General features: G+C 34.8%; 1 protein-coding gene across 2 annotated transcripts in view; it reads left to right on the plus strand.

Annotated features, from left to right (window-relative positions):
• The window catches only part of KATNAL1 (katanin catalytic subunit A1 like 1), a 114169-nt gene that overhangs the window by 37478 nt on the left and 49931 nt on the right, over window positions 1-26760 (plus strand). For both annotated transcript variants that reach the window (XM_038573356.1, XM_038573355.1), the window contains exons 4-9: window positions 6921-7089; window positions 15475-15602; window positions 15971-16076; window positions 20625-20783; window positions 21913-22039; window positions 24632-24766. In XM_038573356.1, the coding sequence (XP_038429284.1) occupies window positions 6921-7089; window positions 15475-15602; window positions 15971-16076; window positions 20625-20783; window positions 21913-22039; window positions 24632-24766 (824 nt within the window). The remainder of the gene's footprint in view (window positions 1-6920; window positions 7090-15474; window positions 15603-15970; window positions 16077-20624; window positions 20784-21912; window positions 22040-24631; window positions 24767-26760) is intronic.

Raw genomic sequence — 26760 nt, forward strand, 5'->3', positions numbered from 1 at the left:
AAGAGCAAATTACAATTGAGTAATTACCTTCCTGATAGTGGTGGAATTCTACCATTAGACTAATGAATTAGTGATGTAATCATCCCCTCTTCCCCAGCTTTTGATGACTGGTATAGCAGCTTTAAATAAGATTAGTGAGTGTGTCCCATCAAAATTGGTGACAAAAATTTCGTTACTATCCCGGCTATCTGTGGATAACATCAAAATGTTAAGAAAGAAACCCCTATGATATTAACTGGGTTTGTATAATGTTTGGTGTGAGAATATCTATAGCTCCAAGTCTTAAACTAGCTGACATTTCTGGTTAAATGTTACCTTTGTTAACGTGGATGATAATTGTCTTCTGTAGTGGCTAAGCATCTTTCAACTCCAGGAAGATTTAAAATTAAGAATAGAAATGTCTCACAGAATCAAAGCCACAGAAATAATATTTTTCTGTTAAGGAATATGTGCATATTTGTTATGGCTAGTGAGAGTGATAAGCATGCAATTCCAACGTAAAACGTATTAAGGAATAACGGGATATCTGTGTCTTTTTAACATTATTTATGTTAAGGACTTTGGGGAACATTAGGAGAAGTTTAGGCTTATAAGTCTAATTTACTAGATTTATGAAAGTATTTATATGTAAATTATTATGCTTTATTGAGTAAGACAGTTGAGGAACTAAGAAGGAAATAAATTATATTTACTTTGTAAATGTAGGTGAAAAATTTTGGTAGAATTTAATTAACCAAGTGGAAGTGGGACAAAACATTTATTCAGAAGCATCTCAAAAATGACTTCTAAAATCTGGCACTCTTATACATAGGAAAAGATTTATAAGCTGAATCTAAAAGCTTTAAGGAATAACTTAATTTTTGCATTTTTTACTTTAATAAGTTGAATATTTTAAAAATCAAAGCTTCTGAAGATCACAAAAATTACCCTTGCAGATACAAAACAACTCATATCAACATGACTTATGGTATTCAATGTATTTCTGGATGTGATTAATTTGTTAGATAATGAGGGAAGACTTAATGTGGACTTTCATATTATATAGCATATATATTGTCTTGCATTCATTAAGATTTCAGATAGTTATTGAAAAAACTAATATTTTAAACAGACTCCTGAATATATCATAATAAAATATTTGTTTTTAATCTGATAGCACAAACAACTAAAATTTCTAAAATTCTTTTTGGAACTGGAACTTATCATTAAAGGTTAACTTTTGTGAAGTCACTTGATTTATGCAGGAGATGTCACTGCAATACAGTAGGGAAAGGTGAGTCTTGTCACTAAATGCTTCTGGGTTAATTGAATATTTATGGGAGGGGAATCTTGACCCTTCCTACCTCATACCATATAGAAAAATTAAATTGAAATAGATCATTACCAAAAAAGTAAAAGGTAGTAAGAATATGCTTCCAGAAGAAAACATGGAAGGATATTATCATGATCTAGGCATAGCAAGGATTTATTAAACTGGACACTAAAGTATTAAAGACAAAAGATTGATAAATCAGAATTCTAAAACTATGAACTTTTCTTTGTAAGAAGACACACCATTAAGAGAGTGAAAAGACAAGCCATATACTAAAAGATATTTGCATTGTGTATATCTGACAAAGGACTTCTATCTAGAATATATAAAGTATGACAGTCAATAAGTAAAGGTCAGACAACTGATTGGAAAAAAAAAAGTAGACTAAAGACTGGAATAGTTACTCTGCACAAGATCATGTTTACGTAGCCAATAAGCATATTGTTGAAAAGGTGCCCAATCCATAGTCCTTCAGAAAAGGCAAAGTAAAGCCACAATGAGATACCATTACACCCCCACCAGAATGGCTAGGATGGATCAACTGGGTATTCTTATACATTGTTGATGTGAATATAAAATGGCATCACCACTTTGGAAAACCGTTTGGTTATTGGTTATATTTACTAATGCTAATCTTACATATACCCTATGATCCAATATTCTATTCCTGGGTACATACCCCAAAGAAATGAATGCTTATATTTACCATGAACATAATTCCCATATTCATGGAAGCTTAAATAATAACCTCAAATGGAAAACAACTCAAATGCTCATCAATAGTAGAATAAGTAAGTTAAAATTATATTTACATAATAGAATACCACACAACATTGAAGAAAAACTCATGCTACATGCAGGAACATGGATGAATTTCATAGGTAATGTTGAAAAAAAGAAACAAACACAAAGTATGTACTGTAGGATTCATTTCTCTGAAACTGAAATAGGCAATCCTAATCTATGATAATAAGGTCAGAATAGTGCTTACCTCACTGGCTGATACTAACTAAAGAGGAACCATGAAAAAACTTTCTGGGATGTTGGGAAATGTTATCTTCATCTCCTGGTGGTTATATAATATTAAAATTTATTGAGTTGTGTGATATATGGACATTTTACTGAACATATGTTAGTATCAATGAAAAATAGATTTACAAATTTTATGAAGTATTATCTCCACTTAGGAAGAATGTGAGGCTTACAGATGTTAAGTGATATGCTCATATAATCAGTAACTGGTGGACCTGGGAGTAAAAAGGAACCCAGGTTTTAGGATTCTAAGTCTAATGCTGACTTCAGCTCACCATACTGTTTCTCTGTGAAGGTAGGACTAGTGTTTGCAATGTTTTTATGTCAATATAACATCCAGCATAGTTCCTGTACTTATTAGGTAAATAGCTATTTACTGATTTGAAAAATAGCAGTCATGTATTTGATGAGACTGAACATTAAAATTCTTTTTTTTTTTTTTTTGAACATTAAAATTCTTAATCATTAATGTCTAACTTCAAATCATAGGTCCTCTAATTTCTATTTGAGCTTTGTTTTTTGCCTCCTGATTTCTTAACTATTTCTCTTGGACTCAGAAGTCTCGTATATTGACTCCTAGTTTTTATATCAAAAATATCATTATGAACTACTTGGAAGTTATATTTCTTATTTTTTTTATTAGATAGGGAAAGAGATGTTTTCCTGTTTACTTAATTCTGGAGTTATTTAGATTAGTATAATAGCAAAATAAGATTATTTTTCTTTCTTTTCCAGATGTTAACTTGGAGCAATCTGGCTTATGTTCTTGGGCAAATCTAGAACCTGTTCTAAATTACTTATATCAGAATTCTAACAATGTATGAACAAAAAAATTAGAATAATTATTAAGCAGAATGCTAGAAGAAATAGAGCTCAATAGATAGGAATCAAGAAGGAGCCTATATAACAATTGGAAAAAATTGTGTTAGTATTTTAGACCATGTTTCTTAATATGGTGTAGAATGAAGGGCCTTTTTGGAAAAAGTCTCTTTCCCTTTGACTTTTGGAACCAGGGAAGGGTGGTGCTCTAATTCAGACAATTCTCTTTCTGTTGCCTGATATTTTATGGAGACTTGCCAGATAGAAATCTAGTAGGTCAATTAAGAATGTGAACTCTGAGCCTATGTCACTAGGATATGTGTACTTCTGGAACATGCCAATAACTTTGTAGCAACTCGTAATTTCACTTTTTAGGTGCTCAGATCTTTTACTTTGTGTTGTAGTATAATCACATTTAAAGTTTTATTAACTACTGAGTAGGTGATATGAATAATTGAAATTTATGCAAGGCATAAGGGGTCACAATACAATAGCTTCCATGTACCCACCAGGGAATTTAAGATAAAGAACTCTACTATTACCTTTGAAGACGCCCATAAGCTCTTTTGCATCCTATTCCCCTCCCTCTCCTTCAGAGTAAGACACTGTACTGAACCTGGGATTTATTGTTGCCTTGCCTCTCTTTTAGCCCATATATTTGTACCCCAAATGAAATCCTATGTTGTTCACTCTGTGTGTCCTTTGAATTTACTTTTTAACATAACGGTCCTGAGATTTATCTGTTGTTGTTGCATGTGGTTATAATTCATGTTCACGTGTATACTGTATCCAGTATGTGAATATATAATAATTTATGTATCTGTTCTGATATTGGACATTGGGTTGTTTTCATGTGTTTGCTAGAACAAGCAATGTTGATAAGAACATTTACATAGAATATTGATAGGTAATATGGCTTAGAAAGGAAATACTGGATTTTGGGGGAAATTAGGCTTATTTGCATATGATAGAAAAAGGCACATTTCTTCCCATTTTTAGAGGGAAATAAATATAGGAGAAATGAACAGAGTGTAGACCATCTAGTCTTTTATCTGCAGATCTCCAGTTGTCTACATTTGGAATACTATAAGCTAGTACAGTGTCATCTTTTCTTTGACCATTAGGGCAGAAGTTGATGATGCTGTGTAACCCTACTGAAGTCTCTTTTTAAAAAGAGGCCAGTGAAAGATGCCTTGAGACATTTTTTACACAGCCTGGAAGCTGTCACTGAGTCCTGAAATTGAAGCATGACATTGTGCAGTGATGCGCTAATGGAGGAAGTACAGAACAGAATCAAGGATGTCCTTTGGGAAGCCGACAGAGTCTGTTACAAATGTAAAATCAAACTGCAGTGAGATGGAACTGAAGACTCACAGCACGGGCACACTTTCAATGAGATGTGCAACTTGCCACAAATGGCACATCTGGCTTCCCGAGCAGTTTCATTCAGACCATTTATGAGCCCATCAGAACCTTGAGTGGCAGGACAAGGTCAGCAGCAACAAGCATTTGGAATGCAGCCTGTGTAAGAGCTTTGAAATAATTCTTCTCCCAACACAGCTTTCCTGAGCTGGATGCGTGTGCAAAATGGACTACAGCAGGATTCCTAAGCAGCTGTTAAATAGCAAGGCGAGGTGGGGAAGGCACAAACTGAGAAGGTAGAAATGTTTCAAGATTCACTACCATTCAGTCAGTCTAAGCAATGAGGGCTGGTAGGGCATGCTCAGCAGCTGACGAGCAGCCTGGCATGCAGCTGTAAGGGACAGGCTTTCTGTTTTGGGAGCAAAAGCTTCAGGCCGGCTGTGCATCTAAAAAGCAGGCCCACAAACAATGATGGACTATTTGAATAACAGGCGCAGCTGCTAACAGAAGGGTAAACTTGACATCTGTTCTGTGGGGAAGAGATTGTTGCTCTCGTTTTATTGTCTTTGGCCTTACCCGTGGGTCTGATTCAGGAAAGACATTTATGCACACACAAGTATATAAAAATAAAAGTAAAGTTCTGCTCTACTACTTTCCACTCCTTCACCAAAACAACGAAAATTTCGTCAGAGTAGTGGTGGCAATGAAACTCTAGGAGTAGAGAGTGTGGCATTTTTAGTTTTTTATCAGTCTCATCACATTTTTAATTTATTGGCAGATGCTCAAAAGACTAATCATGCACTAGAACCAATACCACAATTATATCTTTATATTTGAAAATGCCTCGTAGCCATTGTACTATATGCTATTTTCCAGTTACTTTCTGTGATTTCTTTCTTCTTCCGGGGCCTAGCATGCTAGTGGCTGTATATCTCCTAGTAGGTGATCAATAAATACTTGTTTAGCTGGACTGAACTCCAAGGATTCCTATGTCAGTAGGTAATAACCTAATAGACGTCCAGTTTTCACCAGCTTCTCTTATCCTTAGCAGTTCCATGAGGTGGTCTAATTCTAACAGTCTGAAGATGCTCTGTTAGACCTGCAGTATGTCAACAGTGTTTTACCTTTGTTGCCTCAAGTTTGCATCCTTCTTGGCTTTTTGTCTTATTTTCTTGTTTTGCTAGGTTCTAAGTTATATACATATGTCAGTTCTGATGTCAGGAAGAGAAAGTCCATGATGAATTAGATGAATTAAAAGCATGAAGTTGGAAAGGGATAATAAGTATGGCAAATGGGTAAAAAAAAGGACTACCCATATATACAAATATAAAGGCAGAGTGATAGAGAGAGAAAAGATAGGAAAACAGAGGCACAGACAGTCCAAGGAAGAAGAATTAAGAGATTAGGCACAGAGTGGATAGTGTCCCCCAGCACCTAAAGAGAGACACTAAATACTGTGCTAGGTTAAAATCTCAGAATTTTCCAATTGACATGTTTCGTGTTACATGAAATAAAATGTGCCATTTGTGTGTATTGTTATGTTTACATATTTATCAAAACTCTTAAAATTGAGGTATACTTGGCATTCAACATTATATTAGCTTCAGGTATACAAACATAATGATTCAGTATTTTTATGTATTGTGAAATGATCACCACAGGTCTAGTTAACATCCTTCATCATATATAGTTATCAAAGTTCGTAATTCACATGTGGGAGCCTGTATAATTTGATTTTTTTTCCTTTGGCACCTTCAAAGCATGAATAACGTTTTCACACATAAATTAATCTGTATATAAAAATATTTCATTGTTTAGCCCTACCACTTATAATTTGATGAATGAAATGTTGGATTTTTCTAGTATAGAAGCAGAGGAAATCATCTTGATTGTCAGTAAATTAGTCAACTGTGCAAATAGACATATTTTGAATTCCTGTCCTTTCAACTTTTAATGCTTTTGTAAAAATTGAAGTGTGTAATTGACGTTTAATATATTAGTTTCAAATGCTTTACTTTTTTAAAAGTTACTTAGTTTTGGCTTAGGACAGTAATGAATAAAGTAATTGGCTTTCCATTACACTATTATTAGATGGAAATAGTCTGTATTGCCCTCTATTGGTGATTAAGTTATTTTTTGACAAAATAATTGCTGTTACACATATTTATGTGTTTAAAAATTGTGTCAACTGATATATCTTTACAGAGAAGCACCTTTTTTTTTTTTTTTTTAAATGAAAAGCACTTTTAAAAACCGACCTAATTGTGATAGCCATGAATTGGCAAAAGGGGGACAATTGAGATTTGGGGCTTCTTGATTTAATAGTTTTATTGACTGAAGTAGTTTGAAATACTTTTGCCTTTGATTAATTTTCATTTTAATTTTTTCTTACCAGAGCTCCACCTCAGATAAGGCGTCCCAATCGAGAAGTAAGACCTCTGAGGAAAGAAATGCCAGGAGTAGGAGCCCGGGGACCTGTAGGCCGAGCACATCCTATATCAAAGGGTGAAAAACCCTCTACAAGTAGAGACAAGGATTATAGAGCAAGAGGAAGAGATGATAAGGCAAGACTCTCTTTGTAACTCATTCCCTTGAAGCCCATGACTTTTGGTGTCTATTATAATTTTTTTGGCTTTTCAGGGTACCTCGGTTTTGATGTGGAAGAGATAAGTAAAACAGTCTGATTCAAAAACCTAAGCAGTCTTTGCATTTTGAAGACCATTCTGCAATGTTAATGACCTTAGAAGTATACTAAAAAAGAACACACAGAGATTTTTAGTAAGATGGATCGTGGAATAAATATTCAAAATAAAGTTTTAAAACTTAAAATATATTTTAACATGTATTCTAAATTAAAATGAACAATAAATGAAAATAGTTGTAGGGGAAAAACTTATAAGGATGTAGATTTTTTTCTCTTAATGAATTTTCCTTGGTTGGAGTTCACTGTGTATATTTACTTTATCTGGGAAATTGTTGGGTGAATGAACATAGTACTAGGTGGAAATTCTGTCCTGCCCTTAAGATGGATTGGAGGTAATCTTACAGAGTAGGGAGCCAGCCAGGATGATCTGACACATTTTTAGCCTTAATTTTAGTGATGTTGTTTCCTGTTTCCATTGTGACATCAGACATGAATGATGATGATTATTGGATTGCCACCAAGAAGTTTTAAATTCCTCTAGCTAGAGATTCAGGATATGTTCTCATGTTGATGCTGTGATATATATAATGAAAATATAACTTCAGGGGCACCTGGGTGGCTTAGTAGTTGAGCATCTGCCTTTGGCAGAAGAGGGAAGAGGGAAGGAGCCTGCTTCTTTCTCTGCCTATGTCTCTGCTTTTCTCTGTCTCTCATGAATAAATAAATAAAATCTTAAAAAAAAAAAACAGAAAAGAAAAAATATAACTTCTCACTTAATAGCAAGTTGTTATCCTTCAAAATAAGATGCGATGTTTTTATTTATTTATTTTTTTTTTTTAATTTTTTTTTTTTAATTTTATTTATTTATGATAGTCACATAGAGAGAGAGAGAGAGAGAGAGAGGCAGAGACATAGGCAGAGGGAGAAGCAGGCTCCATGCACCGGGAGCCTGACGTGGGATTCGATCCGGGGTCTCCAGGATCGCGCCCTGGGCCAAAGGCAGGCGCCAAACCGCTGCGCCACCCAGGGATCCCCAGATGCTATGTTTGAATTATTTTTATGATGTGTAATTTCAATCAGTAGATAAGGCCTCTGCACAAACAACTTTCCCAGGCCTTGTGCATATTTAATCTGTGGTTTGAATAAAATTGTTTTTTTTTTTTTGTTTTTTTTTTTTTTTTTTTTTTAGTATTTCTATTCATGATATATAGATTCAAAGATAGATTCTATTTGTTTTTTGTATTTTGTCAGAGCTATTATACCATAGAACAGTGAGTGATTCTATCTCTGATCCTTTTTGGGATTCGTAAGGGGGCATTAATTGCTTACTTACTCCTGCTGGTTTTCTCTCATTATCAAAAACCACCGGAATGGATACTTAAAAATCTCTGTCTTATGTGTCATCTTTGCTTCCCTTGTTTTTCACTTTTGTTGGCTAATCTTGGTTTGCATTTTAGAGCATAAAGTAGGGGCTGAAGTCCAACTCTTGCTCTGCTAGGAGCTTTTAGGTAAACTTTTAGAACTAGGTGGGGAACTTTCAGTCTTTACCTTCATTTCACATTAACACAAGAGAATAACCTTAGTCATGGCTTACTGGATGCCTCCCTGCTAGGCACCATTTCCAGTGATTGGACAGTAATTCAGGAAACAATCCCATGAAGTAGGTACTCATCTTGTAAATGAAGAAACTGAGGTAGAGAGCCGAGGCCTTCGCCCAAGGTCATAGAGTCAAAGCATGGAGCTTGGAATGGAATCTGTGAAGTCACAAATCTTTTTCCTCTTTATTTTAGGATTTTTTCATATTATGTAGTTATCCGTACCTAACTAGATTAAAAATGGGATTAGATTTGAAAGGAGTCCGAGAACAATTAAATAAATGTTGATTTTTAAATGTGATTTGTAAGCAAAGAACAAAGCAATGAGGCGGCATTTGTTGAATGTCAGATTCTTCTGGAGATTGCAAATTGTCTCTTAAAAATTTCCAAATAATTTTCTAAATTTTATTCTTTCATTGACATGTAAGTACTCAGAATGTCACTGGAAAGTAAGCCCTTTATTAAAAAAAAAAAAAAGAACTCTACAGTTGTTTGAAGATAAAAGATGGTTTTTGAGTCACTCTGGACACAAAGGGGACTACAATTTGTAAAAACAAACTCATGCAGAGTTTATTAGAATTTGAAAAGTGTACTTGGTTCAGTTATGGTTATTATGAGCACTCAATGCCCTTTAGAATTTTAGTGTCCTTAAAACTTACTGAAGGCTGTGGTAGGGTTTGAGAATGCTTAGGTGAAACTGACATACCCCCTGCCTTTGAATATGCTATTTTGACAGTGAGTACTTTGTACTGGAGGGCTCCTCAGAGGTACAGTGGTCCCCAGTATCGTTGGTTCTGTGTATTGCAATCAGATTAAGAAAAAAAAAAGCTTAATTATGTAATTATATATTGGTGTATAGTAGCTCATGATCTCAAACGAACTTATTATTTTGTGTCGTGGTCAAAAGTCTGAAAGCTGCCATTGTAATTCAGCCAGCCACTTAACTTTATAGATGTAAAAAAAAAAAAAAAAAAAAAAAAAAAAAGTGAGGACAAGAGAAATTATATATCTTACCCAAGATTCTCAGTATCTGGATTTTTTTTTTTTTTTTTTTTTTTTTTTTTTTTTTAGTATCTGGATTTTTTTAAAAAAATTATTTATTCATGGGAAACAGAGAGAGGCAGAGACCTAGGCAGAGGGAAAAGCAGGCTCCCTCTGGGGATCCTGATGCAGGACTCTGTCCTAGAACTCCGGGATCATGACCTGAGCCAAAGGCGGAGGCTCAACCACTGAGCCACCCAGGAGCCTAGTATCTAGAATTTTTTTTTTTTTTTTTTTTTTTTTTTTAGTATCTAGATTTTTTAATTTAGTGTTGCAAACTGGGTGATGGGGCAACTAATAATAATAGCAGTAGCAGATGTTAATCTTCCTTGAGTACACTTAACCTGTACTAGCCCCTTTTTGAAGTTTTATATATATATTGATTGGCTTATTTAATTCCTATAAATACTTCTTATGACCTCAGCATAATTTTCCCTGTTTTACATATGAAGAAATTGAGGCACCAGAGTCGTACCTGCAAGTGTGTGGGGGAACTAGGAGTCGAACTCTTTATCACCTGAGCTTTTAATCAGTATGCTAGACAGCCTTTTGTTTCAAAATGCTTATTACTATCATATTTTAATATATCATGAATACTTGTTTCTTGTAAAAGAGTTCCCTTTCATTTTCTTGCAGTGATTAAATCTTCCCCACCCCTCTTTTTTTTTTTTTTAAACTGTTGACAAGCTTCAGATGAGGTCCAAGCTTAAAAATACTGTTTTTCAGCAAGTAACAATCACTTTGTATAGCAATCTATTGCTCAGCCCTTACAATTTTTCTCTCCATGAGGTCCACAGAGTCATCACAAAGCCAGTTTCTTACCCTGTTTACTTGACACACCTTTGATTGATTGATTTTAATTTAAATTCAGTTAGCCAACATATAGTATATTATTAGTTTCAGATATACTTTTTAATAATTCATCAGTTGTAATACCCAGTGCTCATCCCATCACATTAACATATTTTTATTATGTGTGTGCTTTGTTTTAGTCATACTTGCAGGGACTAGGAATACAGACTAACAAAATGTGACTCTTGGCCTCACGTTGAATATTTTCTTATTGATGAGAGGGAGTGAGATGAATCAATTGACCTTGACAGCTATATTTTTCAGTCTTATTTGAATGTACCTGAGGAAATTTGATGTATTATTTTTTAAACTATTGGAGCCTAGAGTTAGTATAGAAATATACATAGAAATAATAAATGCATTTTTTTATTAAAAAAAAGATGATCTAAAAATATTAGGTAGCAGAGGAAATGTTTTTGTATTGTAACCAAAAATAAATTTAATTCACAAAGCTCTGATTCGCAAGTATTTTTAAGACTATGACTTTATGGTTAATTAACTCTTAGTGAAATGAGCAGTGCTTCTATTACAATCTCATGATTAAAGCTGTATATACTTTTAAATAGAATTCAGATTAAAGTATGGTAAATTATATTCATAGAATTGATTTAAGGTTGTTAAACTTAAAGGACTTCATTTCATTGAGTTATATGTAACAAATGGCCCTTTTTGAATACTTTCCTTCTCATTACTAAGTGTAGGGATGTCTGATGTGAAGAGATACTGTAAACTGAATTGAGAAGTGTTGATAGGTGATTCTACAAATCAACAGTGACTTGAGAAAAACTTTTCTTTTTCTTATGAAGAAAAGGATACTGTCATATGGGTAAACTATTTGATGAATGATGATCATCCAACTAGTAGTGTACTGGTAAATGTTGAATAGTTTTCAGAAAAAAGTGTGTGTATATACACATTCACACATTTATTATAAATCTGATATAAATGATGTATAGTACATAATTTATAAATAATTAAATATATTGTACTCTTTATTGTAAATTCTGTAGAACTAATGGACTCTCACAGAATACCTTTGCTGATTTTTGCTCATCTCTTATATCTGTAGCCAACTTATGGTTGCAGTTAATAGATGACTAAAAGTATAGTTCTTAATTTTTGTGCAATTTATAATGTAAGAGCTGCAGAAATGACATACTTTTAAGTTTCATCTGCATTATTAACATTTTCCCTATTATTAAGTCTAGGCCATTAACAAAACAATAAATCGAGCCCTGGTCTGTAGCATAAGCTGATTTCTGTGGTGTAAATACTTCTACTTTGACTATTTCAAGTTACCAGCATAATGTCACTGACCTCAGAGTTGAGCTGAGCTTGGACATCCCTGAGACTGTGGGCCAGTGATTTTTTTCTTTTTATTTATTACTAATTAGTAATTCTGATGTTGGGTAGCTCACTACCTAGCAAGAGCAGTGACCACTTTGTTAAACAGATCTCATTGTCAGAAAATTGTTTTGCTGATCTGAAATTTATGTCTTTTGTTACTTTTTATTGGTCCTGGTTCTTTCCTTTGGAATGATATAGAGGAAATAGAGGTAGATAGGTCAGTTGGTCATGTGGCTCCACTAGTGTTTTCTTCTTCAGCTTACATGTCTCTAGTGTCCTTGATCTTCCTCTATATGATGTGGTTTTGAATCATTCATTGCCCTGGATATTCTTCTCTGGGTGCAATTCACTTGTCATTTGAAATGCAAGACCCAGAGCTAGTAACTGACTGTCTTTCACTTAATCTGCCTGTGTGAGAAGACATACAATAAAATGCAAAAAACCGTTATTTGTGCTTTAGGCCAACTTGTGTCATTGACTTTATATGATATTGGGTTAGTCACTAATTTTAGCCTCATTTTTTTCACATAGAATGATTAGTCAATACTAATGAAAGCTCATTAACAAAGCTTTCTTGATAAAGGTAATTTTGACGTTAGTAAAAAGATGCTAAAATATTTTCTTTAATGAGGAAAAAGGTCAGACTGCATGCTAAATATCAAATTCTTGCTAATGTTTTTTTTTTTTTAATTCTTGCTAATGTTGACCTTTGTCAGTTAATGTGGAAATCTAAAGAAAGATTTCTAAGATCATTTCAGTGTTACTGCAGCTTTTATTATTATTATAAATTGTTCAGGTACTATCTTGGGTGAGGTTATCTTTTATTGCCTGAAAACTAAGTCTCTTTTAGGTATTAGTATTACAGTTAATCTGGCTCATTAACTGAAACCACAGTTACTTATGTTTGATGCCCTATTGTAGTGTATCTGAGTATTTGTTTTTTTTTTTACATTGTTTTATTTAAATTCAATTTGTCAACATATAGTATATCACCCAGTACTCATTCCATCAAGTGCCCTTGATGAGTATGTGAGTATTTGTTATGAAGGATGATGGTCACCTTTTTTGTTGGTTTCCCAATGTAACCAAATTAATTAATTATTTTTAGTTTCCCTAAATCTGTTGTTTAATAATCTCACCATTTTGACTTGGAAGAGTTCCCAGAATCTTTTTTGGAGTACTTAATTTGTATTCAAATCTCATCTCTATCTTTGATAAACTTTGGATCCTAGGACAAGTCATTTGACTGATTTAACACCCATATTTCCTCTTCTGTGAATTGAGAAGCTTGACCTTGAGTATTACTAGAATGCAGACTTTCTTTCTCTGCTTCTAGTTCTCTACCCTATCCTTTTTCCACACAGTAGGCAGAAGGGTCATTTAAAAATGTAAATTAGATCCTGCCATTTCCCGATTCATTTAGAATAAAGTCCAAGCTTCTCCCTCTGGCCTTTTGGGCCCTAGGTGAGCTGGCCTCTCTCTGCCTGTCTCTCCAATCTGTGTTTTGTTTGCTCAATACCTTTTAATGACATGGACCACTCAGTTTTTTCATAGCATTTCACAGTTTATGATTATGTATGTTTTTGTATTGTTTACTTGTTACTGTTTCCCCTATTAGACTAGATGGTCAATTGAGGGCAGGTACTGTATTTTTATTCACTAATAAAACCTACTGAAATGTATTAGACAGATATGCTCACATATTTATTATTCTTTTTTTTTTTTTTTTTTACATATTTATTATTCTTTTAAATCCTCTGATTCTTACTACTTTCAGATAAGTGTACAGCTCTTTCCCTTGGCAGTGCTTATCATGTCTTTTCTACCACTGGACATTCCTATTAAAATGGATGTCTACTTATATTTTTTAATAATTATTTTTTTGGTAAGTCTCAAATTATAATGCCATTTGAATCAAGTTATGCTAAGTCTTAGATATATCAGTTTCTGTTGCATTCTTTAGTTGATTTATTTCCAGAAGAGTTTTAAAAATGATTAGAGAATTTCCAGTGATTTGTTTGAATGTGATTTTTAGCCTTTCCTACCTGTATTATAAAGTGTGATTCTAGGCTGAGCTTATTTTAAATTTGTAGATACTATGTTTGTTGTGTAGATATGACACAAACTTACTCTTTTTAATATTGTCAGTATTGGTATCTATCATCTGAAACATAAGAATCTTATTGAAAATTGAGCTAATATTGTCACTGTGCCACCCAGAAACAGTAAAATATTCATTTTTTGTGTCAAGTCACCAAGAGCACTGTTTGGTCATTTACCTAGTTACTTAATGAGTTCGAGCATTTGCCCAAGGGGAGCCATTTTAGTTCTCTGTCAGCACCTATGATCAAGCCTACGGTTTATCTCAGATGAAGTGTGGTAAGAGAGGTTCATTCTGTTTTCTCTCTTCAGACTTAAGCTTAGGAAATTCATGCATTTTTTTGACTATTTTCTCTTTCATTTTAGTATTAGGCAGTAACTGTGGGGCTGAAGCTCTAGGGAGATATTTGGCCCTGTCCCTTGAAGTAGTTCTAGTGGTTAACTATCTCTAGCAACGGAGCGCATTTCATTTAAAGCTTGAGTAAATCTTGGCAGAACCCATAGAAACCAGAGCATGTAATTGTTTTTTAAAGCTACCATATTATTAAATAAAGAATTTAGGATAAAGTATATTGCTTTAGTGGTCTTAATAATACTATTTAAAAAGATCCTTTTACCATGATCATTACAGTCACTTTATGATGTGGTCCAAGGACTTTACTAGGAAGAAACCCTGAATCCTGGGGGGTGAAAACAGGGAAAAGGCTTTGCAAGATGCCGTTCAGAGTCCCAAGGCCTTCCTCCTCTGTAGCCTCTTTCTTAGCTTTGGCGAATCATAGTTTGTAAAGCATTTAAGCTTTAAAAAGTTAGTCATGAAGTGGTCTGATGTTATGCAAAGGCCATGGGCTCAGGGAGCCAGGAAAAGCTGCATTAAAATCTCTACTCAGACATTTAATAATTATGAACTTGCTTAAATTACTTCTCCTGAATCCTAGTTCCTTATTTGTAAAAATAAGGATAACAATACATACCTTGTTGTATTAAATGAGATAATAATATATGTGAGATTTATTGCCGTGTAGTAGGTTCTCAGTAAATTAATGTTGTTTGGGTATATTCTGTATATTCTCTGGTGGTGGTGGAAATTCCCTGCACCCACAAATCCAGAAGTATCTAGTAAGGATCATTTTAGTCTTATTTGAAACTATACCTCCAAAGATATAAATTTGATATGTATAATACAGTTGGCCAATTTATTGGTTTCTGATGAAATCAACAGGGGAGGGTGGCATTTGAGTAATCAGAAAACACAATCTTAAAAAAAAGAAAATTACTTTTAAGATAATTACATTATAATATTTCAAAAGCTCAGTGATGTTAACTAAAATTATCTTGTTATTGACCAGTGCTTTTTTTATACCTGTCTCTAGGGAAGGAAGAATATGCATGATGGTGCGAGCGATGGTGAAATTCCTAAATTTGATGGTGCTGGGTATGATAAGGATCTGGTGGAAGCCCTGGAGAGAGACATTGTATCCAGGAATCCCAGCATTCATTGGTAAGTCTATCAGTCCTTGAATTAAAGTAACAACAGTAATGGTTGGCTTGGTGTGAGCCTTATTATCCATGATTGTGACTTCTTCCTTAATACATGTATAGAATTGACAGGACAGTTCTTCTTTCAGAATATAACCAAGACATTTTACATGTTTACTTGATGTTGACATAACTGACAGAGGTTGTTAATTGAATAACGTGTCCTATTTAATCACTGCAGTATATTTTCACTCATCATTTTATGCAGTATTAATTAAATAGTGCTCTTACTATGACAATTTCATGAATAAAAAAACTTGAAAAAAGTAGTATTGACCATAAGTCAGAGGTGTCCGTGAATAAGCATGAAACTTTGCTACTCTTGTAAAGGGATGACATAGCAGATCTGGAAGAAGCTAAGAAGTTGCTAAGGGAAGCTGTTGTTCTTCCAATGTGGATGCCTGACTTTTTCAAAGGGATTAGAAGGCCATGGAAGGTGAGCATTTATTAAAATAAAATAGGTATAAAAATGATGCTTGCATGATAATGAATGACAACATTGGGCTTCTTTATGCATTTGTTACACAGTAGTGAAGGTTGGGGGAGGTCTGTGTACTACACCCTAAATACCTGGATTTGAATTTGTAGTTGAGGTGTGTCTCCTCTGCATGGCAAGAGAGGAACAGAGTGTTGAAACTGCAGTCTTTAGTAAAGTCACTTGCCTTCAGTTTGCCGGGCTAGGGATTAGCTTTAAGAATTTTCTAGGTATCTGTTTCTGTAAATAAATTAACAAGCAAATTAAATAGTAGATAGTCTTGTAGAATAAATATTTGATCAAATAAATACTTTCTAAAAGTTGGCATATTTCTCACTAATTATTTTGATCACTTCATTTAGGCTTGGTATAATTCTCAGACATTGCCCTCCACTTTAGAATAAAAAGCCTGCTCAGGACTAGTTCCTAAGTCTACTGTTTTTATTTTAGCATATTAAAAAAACCCTTCCAACAATGGCTGCCTGGAACTTTTTTTGGTCTTCATCCTAGGCAAAGGCTTCCTTGAGTCCGATCTATAGAGTGAAATAAAACACTCTTCTGAATTAGCTAGGAAGGTCTGTTTCTCTTTTCAATATCTCTTCCTTGTTTTACATGCCTAAAAGTTAAGATGAGGAGAAATTGTGTATCTATTTACTCAAATAGCTTGGAATACTCATAGCGTTTTGATTGTTTTCTACAACTTAAAAACTTTTATGGACTCTTATAGATTTACCTAATTTTGGTAACATTCCCTTTTTATTATAACTTTTAGAACAATATTTATTAGAGAAAAAAGTCTTAAAATAGGTATTGAAAGAAGTTTTAAGACAGGCATGGTAGGTATAACCAACCTATCTTAATGAGCCTTGTAAGCCTTTACCAAGAAGGTGATTTGCACATGTAGAAAAATCATCTTGTGAAGGATGGACTGGAGATGATCATAAATAGATGCTGATGAAAAATCTGAGGAAGAGGCTGTTGTAAGAGTCGATCTGAACAATGAGGATCTGAACAAAGGCATTTGTAATTGGCTAGTGAAAAATGGGTGGATTTATGAGAGATATTTAAAAGGTAATGATAACATTATGACGGATGGTATGTTACTCCCAAATTCCAGGCTTGAACTGAAGGAGCATGCAATTACTTCTGACACCAGCTACCCCTAATTGGGCCAAATCTTACAGGTTGAAGGTACTTTTCCATGTGATTGTCCTTATTTCAGATGCCAAGTGCAAACTTGGGCATCCCCAGGTCACCCTCACTTCTGGCCAGCTGGCTATAAATTTGGGGGTTCTTACTACCCCCCTTAGGTTTGGTAATTTTCTAGAATGACTCAGATAACTTAAGAAAGCATTCTACTTACAATTACAGTTTTAGCATAGCAAAAGGAGGCAAATCAGAAGTAGCCAAAGGAAGAAATGCATAGGGCAAGATCTGTGAGGATGCTGAAAATGAAACTTCTGTTGTTTTCTGCACATAGAATCATGATGCTTTACCCTCCTAGCACCTGGGTGTGTGACAATCCATAGAGTATTGCAACAGGGAAGCTTGCTTACTCAAGCTTCAGTTTCCAGGGTTTTTATTGGATTTCATTACATAGTCATGATTGGTTAAATCATTGCCTGTGTGTCTCAGTTTCCAGTCTCCCTTCTTTCTCTACGTCTTGTTGATATCCTATGGCTCAAAGCCCCAATTCTTTAATGCCATGGTTGACTTTTCTGGCAAGGCTAGCCACCATCCTCATTAGCATAAACTGTATAGGGGCCCACCATGAGTCACCTCAACATAAAATTTCGGGATTCAAATGAACAACAAAAGCACTCCTGTCACTTGGAAATTCTGAGGATTTATAGTTTTCTTCCCAGGAACTGGGGAAAAAGACCAGTCAAATTCTTTATTATATAAGGTGCATACACTATGAATTGGTACTGAAAATTGGGAAGAGGGGCAGATTTAAATAGAAACAAAATATGTTTAGGTAAATAGTAAGTAATTGGAAACAGGTCTGGAGCTTAGAACAGAGTTTGAATTTAAATTAAAATTGTGATAATATGGGTGTGGATGAGATTGTTTAAGGAAGTCTATAAAGGAAAAAGAGCAAACGGTTTGGAATTGCTTCAAGAATATAAAGGGCAGGGGAGGAGGAAACCTGAAAGGCAGTGAAGAGAGTCATGAGTAGGAGGAGCATCAGGGAAGAACAGTGTCATAGAACTAACATAGGGAGGAAGCACTTCAGGAAGAAGGGAATGAACATCAGGTAACAGCACCAGCAGAGGTCAGGGAGAAGGAAAGAAGATATGGGATGAAAAGTGACCACTGGATTAGTAAATTAGGTAGTTTTAATGAATTAGTGGAGGCAGAACTCAGATTGTAGCTCAAAAAGAAAAACTAGTAAGCATGAAATTTTTAAAGAAGGTTGGCTGAGAAGGTAAAAAGTGGATAGTATAAAGGGGATTCGTAGGGTTGAGCAAAGGATTTTTTTTTTTTTTTTTTTAAACAGGACAGATTTAAGTATGTTTATATACTGGGGGAAAGAGCCAATAGAGAAGGAGATATAGGAAATAGAGGAGATAATTGAAAGAATAATTCATGAGGAGCTGAAATTTATAAATATTGTACTGTGTGATTCTATCTATGTACAGAGACTGATGTTGGAAATTAACTCCTATTGGAGGTGCCCACATGAAAGACATTACAGGAACAGAGAGGGCATTCAAAGGGGACATTAGAGAAATAATGAATTTTGCTATAGCTGTGCTTATACTATTAGTTGTTTTTAGTTTTCAAAATCCATCTCAGTTATAAGCTCCTTGCAGAGCAAAAAAACAGTTACTAAAGTAGTGTTTCAAATCTTCTTTCTGGGTGTCAGAATTCTATAGGTAGTGTAAACCTTAAAAATAAAGCTGTCATCACGCTCCCTGCATGGAGCCTCCTTCTCCCTCTGCCTATGTCTCTGCCTCTCTATGTGTGTGTCTCTCATGAATAAATAAAAAATCTTAAAACAAAACAAAACGGGACGCTGGACGCCTGGGTGGCTTAGCGGTTGAGCGTCTGCCTTTGGCTCAGGATCTAGTCCCACATTGGGCTTCCCGTATGGAGCCTGCTTCTCCCTCTGCCTATGTCTCTGCCTCTCTCTCTCTCTGTGTCTCATGAATAAATAAAATCTTAAAAAAAAAAAGCTGTCAGTTATTTTATCAGCAAAAAATGGGCTTATTTGAGAATAGCAGAGAATTACAATTTGGGACAAACAAGCTATAGCGATAGCCAAGTCTGGAGAACAGAGGAGAGGAAAACTCTTTTTTATAGAGAAAAGGGAAAATTGGGAGGTTGTTAGTAAAAGCCTATTTGAGTAAAGTGTGAGGTTACAGTGTAATGGTTTTTCATTGGCTGGGTTATGACACTCTTTCATTGACTAGGCTGTTGCCAGGGGGAGGGTAGGGGGTGGCGATAGTAGCTAACACAGCATAGACTTGCAAGATAGGTCTCTTCCAGTTGGGTCTGCAATTGACTAAGAGTTGTAGAGCATGAGAGCTCCCCCTTCTGGCTTCGTAGCTCTATTTTAAAGGAGTCTTCCATTAATTTTCACACTAGAAAAGGGTTTGGACAGTTTCTGAATTTGTGAAACTTTATATGTGCATAATTTTCAAAATTTAAATCTCCAGAAACATATTAAATAAATAGGACAGAATTCTTCTTAAGATTACCAACTATTATACAAAAGAAATGTGATGTTCACTGGGTATCTGAACTCCCATTGAAAGTGTGAGAAGAAAATCCAGTATTCTTCAATAGTAGAGGATTGGTGTTATTGAATAATTTTTACTTCTAGTTGATTTATTTTTACAGAAGCATTTTTGTTTGTTTTCAAAGATGGTAAGTAAAATTTAGTTTTTAGTCTATATTTAGTGACTCTTTCATTACTAACACTGTTTTATATGAACTATTAATTGTCTAGCACATTAATCTGATAAAATGCTAGCTAAATTGATTATTCTTGAATTGCCACTGGATTTTAGTTACCTTCTTAACTAATAAGTGATCTCTACTTTGTTTAAAAACTGTGTATTATGTTTTGTGGAAGACAGGTTTTGTCTCTTTGAAGGGCAAGGAATGTATAATTCTACTAGATGTGGTAGGAAATGTCTTAATTTCATTATGTTTAAACAGAGCAGTCACTCTTAAGCCATGCTCAAGACTATACATACTTACCTTCTTCCAGGTAGAAAATTGGGTAGGTTCTTTTTAAATATATCAGAAGATTTCTTACTGTCTGGGCCTTTTGTTAGCCCATCCCTGAGTACCTCTCATTTGAGGTATTTTGTGAAATCAGTCTGCATTTTTTTTTAATCTGTGAAATGATACTCATGTCAAATGCACCATGAGTGACATGGTGACAGTTGAGTTTCTTTTTTCATGGGGAAATTTTTAATGTACATCAATAGCTGATGATATTTTATAAGAATACATTTTAATTTGATAAAACATTTAATACAGATTTTGAAATTTCAGGGTGTACTGATGGTTGGACCCCCGGGCACTGGTAAGACTATGCTAGCTAAAGCTGTTGCCACTGAATGTGGCACAACATTCTTCAATGTTTCATCTTCTACACTGACATCTAAATATAGAGGTGAATCTGAGAAGTTAGTCCGTCTGTTGTTTGAAATGGTGAGTGATGATATATTCAGATTTCAAAGTACTGTTTCTGTAGGCGAATGATATCCCTTTTATATCCATTTACCTAGGGATCTGTTTTTTGTTTTTTTTTTTAAGATTTTATTTATTTATTCATGAGACACACACACACACACACACACACAGAGGCAGAGACACAGGCAGAGGGAGAAGCAGGCTCCATGCAGGGAGCCTAATGTGGGACTCGATCCTGGGACTCCAGGATCATGCCCTGAGCCAAAGGCAGACGCTCAACTGCTAAGCCACCCAGGTGTCCTGGGATCTGTTTTTAAAAGGACTAATGGAGTTGTAGTTGAACAGTTCTTGACACATGAGTAAGGTATAAGGTGGTGGCTTTTTTGGAGGGTTGATGTGTCTTCAGTGTTTCTTCCTCTCTGAGATAAGGGCAGCTTATCCAGTGAGGGTGGAAGACACTTTGGAAGTAATATGTATGGTTTGATATTTCAGGATTTCTAATGAGCTGGTTGAGCTGAGTATATTTTAGTATATATTTTAAAAATCAGAAATTAGGCACCTGGGTGGCTCAGATGGTTAAGCATCTGTCTTTGGCTCAGGTCATGATCCCTGGGTCCTGGGATCGAGTCACATATCAGGCTCCCGGCTCAGTGGGGAGCCTGCTTCTCCCTCTCCCTCCTGCTTATGTTCTCTCTCTCAGTCTCTGTCTCAAATGAATAAACAAAATCTTTAAAAAAATATATAAAAATCAGAAATTGACCTATCGTTAAAGTTTTCCTTTTTCATTAGGGACTTGCAGTAGTTATTTAAGAATATGTATTTGAAGATGGAGATTGATAATTTATCTTTAAGAAGATTTATATTAGGAAATTTTCAAACACAAAAGTAGAAATAATAGTACTATGAATCCCCATGTATCTGTCATCCACCTTCACCAACCATCTAACTTTTATTTTTAGAAATATCCATTTTCTGATATAAATGATTTAATCTCTGTCAGTAATCAAATGGTGGCATTAAAGCAGTGAGAAATTTCTGCTTTTTTTTTTTTTTTTACCATTATTTTAGGAGGAGGAAATGGCATTAAAAAATTCAGATTATTTTATGAGCTTATTGAATGGTTTCTTTAAAATGTTTTTTTACAAAGGCTAGATTTTATGCGCCCACTACGATCTTCATCGATGAAATAGATTCTATCTGTAGTCGAAGAGGAACCTCAGATGAACATGAGGCAAGTCGCAGAGTCAAGTCTGAACTACTCATTCAGATGGATGGTAATTGATATTTAATTACTGTCCACAAGCTGTTATATTTTCTTTTTGAATTTTGTGTAGATTCATATTGGTGGAAATTCTCAGTGAGTGGACTAAAAGGCAGCCTGAATTTATTTGTAATCATTTGTTCATCCACCCACTTGTTCAGTTTGTTCATGCACTGAGATAGCATTTATTGCATACATGTTGTGAATCATGTACCATTCTAAGTTCTGAGGTTACAAAGAAAAGGAATGTCATGGCTGGTAAGGGGTTTACTAGGACTGCAGAGGTTCCAAAGATGTGGTCCAGGGCCCCAGGGATCTTTAAGGCCCTTTTAAAAGGTCTGCAAGGGTAAATCATTTTCATGATAATAGCAAGACTTTATTTGCCCTTTTTCATTCTCATTCTCTCATGAGAATACAGTGAAGTGTTTCAGAGGCCACAAGACATTTGGGATGCCATAATAGATGGAAAGCGGAAGCAGATAGGAGAATCTAGCTATTCTCTGTTGAGTCAGACATTAAAGAGATTTACAAAAATGTAAGGAAATGCCACTGTTTTTACTAATTATTTTTGGTTTTGAAAAATTATATTTTCCACAAAATGCTATTTATATTAATAAATAATAGATTTATTACTTTAAAGTGAATTAAAAATTCTGTTTTGATTTCTAATAGTAAATATTGATAGATCTTTTCTTTTTTAATTTTTATTTATTTATGATAGTCACACACACAGAGAGAGAAGAGAGAGGCAGAGACATAGGCAGAGGGAGAAGCAGGCTCCATGCACCGGGAGCCCAACGTGGGATTCGATCCCGGGTCTCCAGGATCGTGCCCTGGGCCAAAGGCAGGCGCTAAACCGCTGCGCCACCCAGGGATCCCAATATTGATAGATCTATTCCATACACACAAAAGCTCTGTGGAGCTCAGTCATTCTTAAGAGTATAAAAGTAAAAAAAAAAAAAAAAAAAAAAAAAGATTATAAAAGGATCATGAACCAAAAAGTAGAACTACTGATGTAGTTGGGAAGCAGGCAACTTAACAATACGTCATAAATTGTATGGTAGAACTAAACTCTGGGTGTGGTAAAAACACAGTAGGAAAGGCACCACCCAGACTAAGGGAGTCATGGAAGGAAACAGCCAAGTTGGGCTTTGAAGCTTTGGTACTTAATCAGACAAAGAAGTGGCATTGAAGGAAGAGAGTAATGGGCCAGAGCTGCCTTTAGAGCTTTATTACTGTGGTCGTTGTGTGGCAAAAGTAAAATGTGTTTAAAAAAAAAAAAAAATCGGGCAGCCCTGGTGGCGCAGCGGTTTGGCGCCGCCTGCAGCCTGGGGTGTGATCCTGGAGACCCGGGATCGAGTCCCACATCGGGCTCCCTGCATGGAGCCTGCTTCTCCTTCTGCCTGTGTCTCTGCCTCTCTCTCTCTCTCTCTCTGTGTCTATGAATAAATAAATAAAATCTTTTAAAAAAAAAAATCTAGAATGTGTTGTTTCAAAACCGCTATGGTTATACAGAAACTTTGGATACTTACCGAATACTTACAGTGTGTGTCATATATAGTGTCAGGCACTGTAAGGATACATAAATCAGTGTAGTATGAGTCCCTTCCCTTAATGAGTTTATCATTTTAATTTCTGCTAAAGTATGAGAGAAAGAAGTGACTATGTTATATGTTGAGGGAAGGATCTAGAGGAGAAACACATTAGTTGTTTTAAAAATATCACTGAATATAAATTTAGTCAGCTGAATTTCATCAAGGGGTATTTGTGACTACTGTTGATTATTAATTGGATAGCTTGATTCTTTGTGATAGTGATTGAAACAGGAGTTTAGTAATAATTTATTAGGAAAATACCATATTGAACTGAGTTGCTTTAAAGTCACTACTTTGTTGTGCCAGGTCACAAATACAAACTTTTAGCAATAAAGTTTGTTAGTTTTTGATGTTTTGGGATTTTTTTGTTTTGTTTTGTTTTGTTTTACTGCACATTTTCCAGAGTTTCCATTGGGTAACCTGAAGCTTTGTATTCTAAAACTTTGGTTCTGAAAAAGTAGACTCAAGGTACATATGTTTGATTTGGTATAAAAAAAGTGGTATTTTCAGTACTATTAGGTTCATTCTCAAATTTTTTGTTTATTTTTTTTCAAGTCACTTAGAAGTTTGAAGGAGAAAAATGTTTGCAGTATATTATGATTGCATGCTAGTACATTAGTAAAAGTGAACCTTCTTCTGTTCTTGAGAAAATAAATTAAACTAACAACTAAAATAATTTTTTTTTGAGGGACTTCATGATTTAAAAAAGGGATAAAACAGCATAATCTCCCATGCCTTTTCAGAGCAACTACATATTCATTTTCTTCAGAAAAAGATGGGTTTTCTTATTGGATTAGAATCCTGTAATAGATTATATGAATTCTATTACCTCTTTGTTTTGTAGTTAACTGTTGATGCGTCGGGTTCTAACATCATACTGAGGTCAGAAGGATGGTATTATTTTCGTCATTGAGACTATTACAAATTCTCTGGCTGATGCTTAGAAATGTTAGTTGAATGAGAGAATAAGGTACTATAAGAAAAACACCTTTTCCCCTTATTGTGTATAGGAGTTGGAGGAGCTTTAGAGAATGATGATCCTTCCAAAATGGTTATGGTATTGGCCGCTACTAATTTCCCATGGGACATTGATGAAGCTTTGAGAAGGAGATTAGAAAAGAGGATATATATACCTCTCCCAACAGGTATGATGCCTTCCTTTTAATATATTTTTCTTTTCTTTTCTTTTCTTTTCTTTTTTTTTTTTTACTTCCTGTTACCTTTTTCCATTTCTCTTTAAGTCTTTAGTCCATTGGCATTCTGCTTAAAGTTTCTAGCATCACAAAATCAATTTGTAGTAGATGGAAAGAGAGGCCCACAGTAGTACTCTGTTGAAGTTCCTGACATTTCATTTCAGAGCAGTTCTTACATTCGGAGCAATATTCATGTTAATAAATTTGAAAGGATATCTAAAGTTTTACTTTTATTTTTTTATTTTTATTTTTTTTAAAGATTATTTATTTATTTATTCATAGAGACAGAGAGAATGAGAGGCAGAGACACAGGCAGAGGGAGAAGCAGGCTCCATGCAGAGAGCCTGACGTGAGGCTCGATCCAGGGTCTCCAGGATCACGACCTGGGCTGCAGGCGGCACTAAACCGCTACACCACCGGGGCTGCCCCTAAAGTTTTACTTTTAAATGTAAAGTCCTCATTAAATCTTAAGGGATTAAAGTCCTCTTGGGATTTTTTTTTTTCCTCTTGGGATTTTCTTAAAAATATGCTTCTTTGAAAAATACAACTTCATCCTATTAATGACTTGAAATTTTCATAAGTGAACTTTTTTTCTTTTTATAGTGAGATAAAATTTACATGGAATGAAGTGTATAAACCTTAGGTATGGAATTTGCTGAGTTTTGACAAATGAATAATCCTGTTTAATCAGTACCCTTCTCAAGATGTAGTATATTTCTGTCACCTCAGGAACTACCAGTTAATTCCAACCTTCAATAGGTGTTAAGTTTCCTGATTTTTATCACCATAGATTAGTTTCATCTATTACTAAGCTTCATGTAAATGGAATCATAACGTGGGTACTCTGGTATATCTGTTACTTTCACTCAACATAATGTTTTGAGATTCATACATATGGTTACATGTATTGATAGTTTATTCTTGATATGATTTTTTTTTTTTTTTTTTTTTTATGATAGTCACACACAGAGAGAGAGAGAGAGGCAGAGACACAGGCAGAGGGAGAAGCAGGCTCCATGCACCGGGAGCCCGACGTGGGATTCAATCCTGGGTCTCCAGGATCGCGCCCTGGGCCAAAGGCAGGCACCAAACCGCTGCGCCACCCAGGGATCCCTATTCTTGATATGATTATACCAGTGTTTATTTCCTTTTCTGATGGACATTGGAGTTATTTCTAGTTTGGGGCTATTAGGAATGTAATATAAATACTCCTTATACAAATCTTTTTATGGATGAATGATTCTTTGGGGGAACATAGCTAAGAATAGAATAGGTGGGTTCTAGGTTAGATATGTTTGTATTTAACTTTATAATACCCAAATTGTTTTCCTAAAAAGTGATCTACCGTTTTACACTTTCACCATCAACGAATGAGAATTCCAGTATTTCCATATCTTTACCAACATTTGGTATGGTCAGTATTTTAATTTTAATCATCCTACCAAGTCTGAAATACTATCTCACATCTTTAATTTGCATTTTTCTAATGACTAATGATGTGGAGTGCCTTTTTGTGTGCCTCTTGGTCCTTGGTTTATCTTTTGTGCAGTGTCTTTTCAAGTCCTTTGCTCAGGTTTTTTTCTTTTTCTTTCTTTTCTTTCTTTCTTTTTTTTTTTAGTATTATGTGCTGCTGAAGCGAGCACTTTTGCTCAGTTTTTGATTTATTGTTGTTTTATTAATGCTGTATAGTTCTTTACCAGATACATGCATTTTGAGTATTTTCTTCTATTTTGCCTTTCAGTTTTCTTTATAGTGTCTATTGATAAGCAGAAGTTTTAATTTTGACGAAGTCCTCTTGTCAAGTTTTTCTTTTATGGATCATGTGTTCTGTGTCTTAAGAAATCTTTGCTTATGCCAAAGAGCAAAGGTTTTCTCCTATTTTTCTTTCAGAAAATAGTTAAATGTATGATCCATATTGAAGTAATTTTGTGTATATATAGTGTCAG

The sequence above is a fragment of the Canis lupus genome, chromosome 25, assembly GCF_011100685.1.
Source record: "Canis lupus familiaris isolate Mischka breed German Shepherd chromosome 25, alternate assembly UU_Cfam_GSD_1.0, whole genome shotgun sequence".
Classification (NCBI taxonomy): domain Eukaryota; kingdom Metazoa; phylum Chordata; class Mammalia; order Carnivora; family Canidae; genus Canis; species Canis lupus.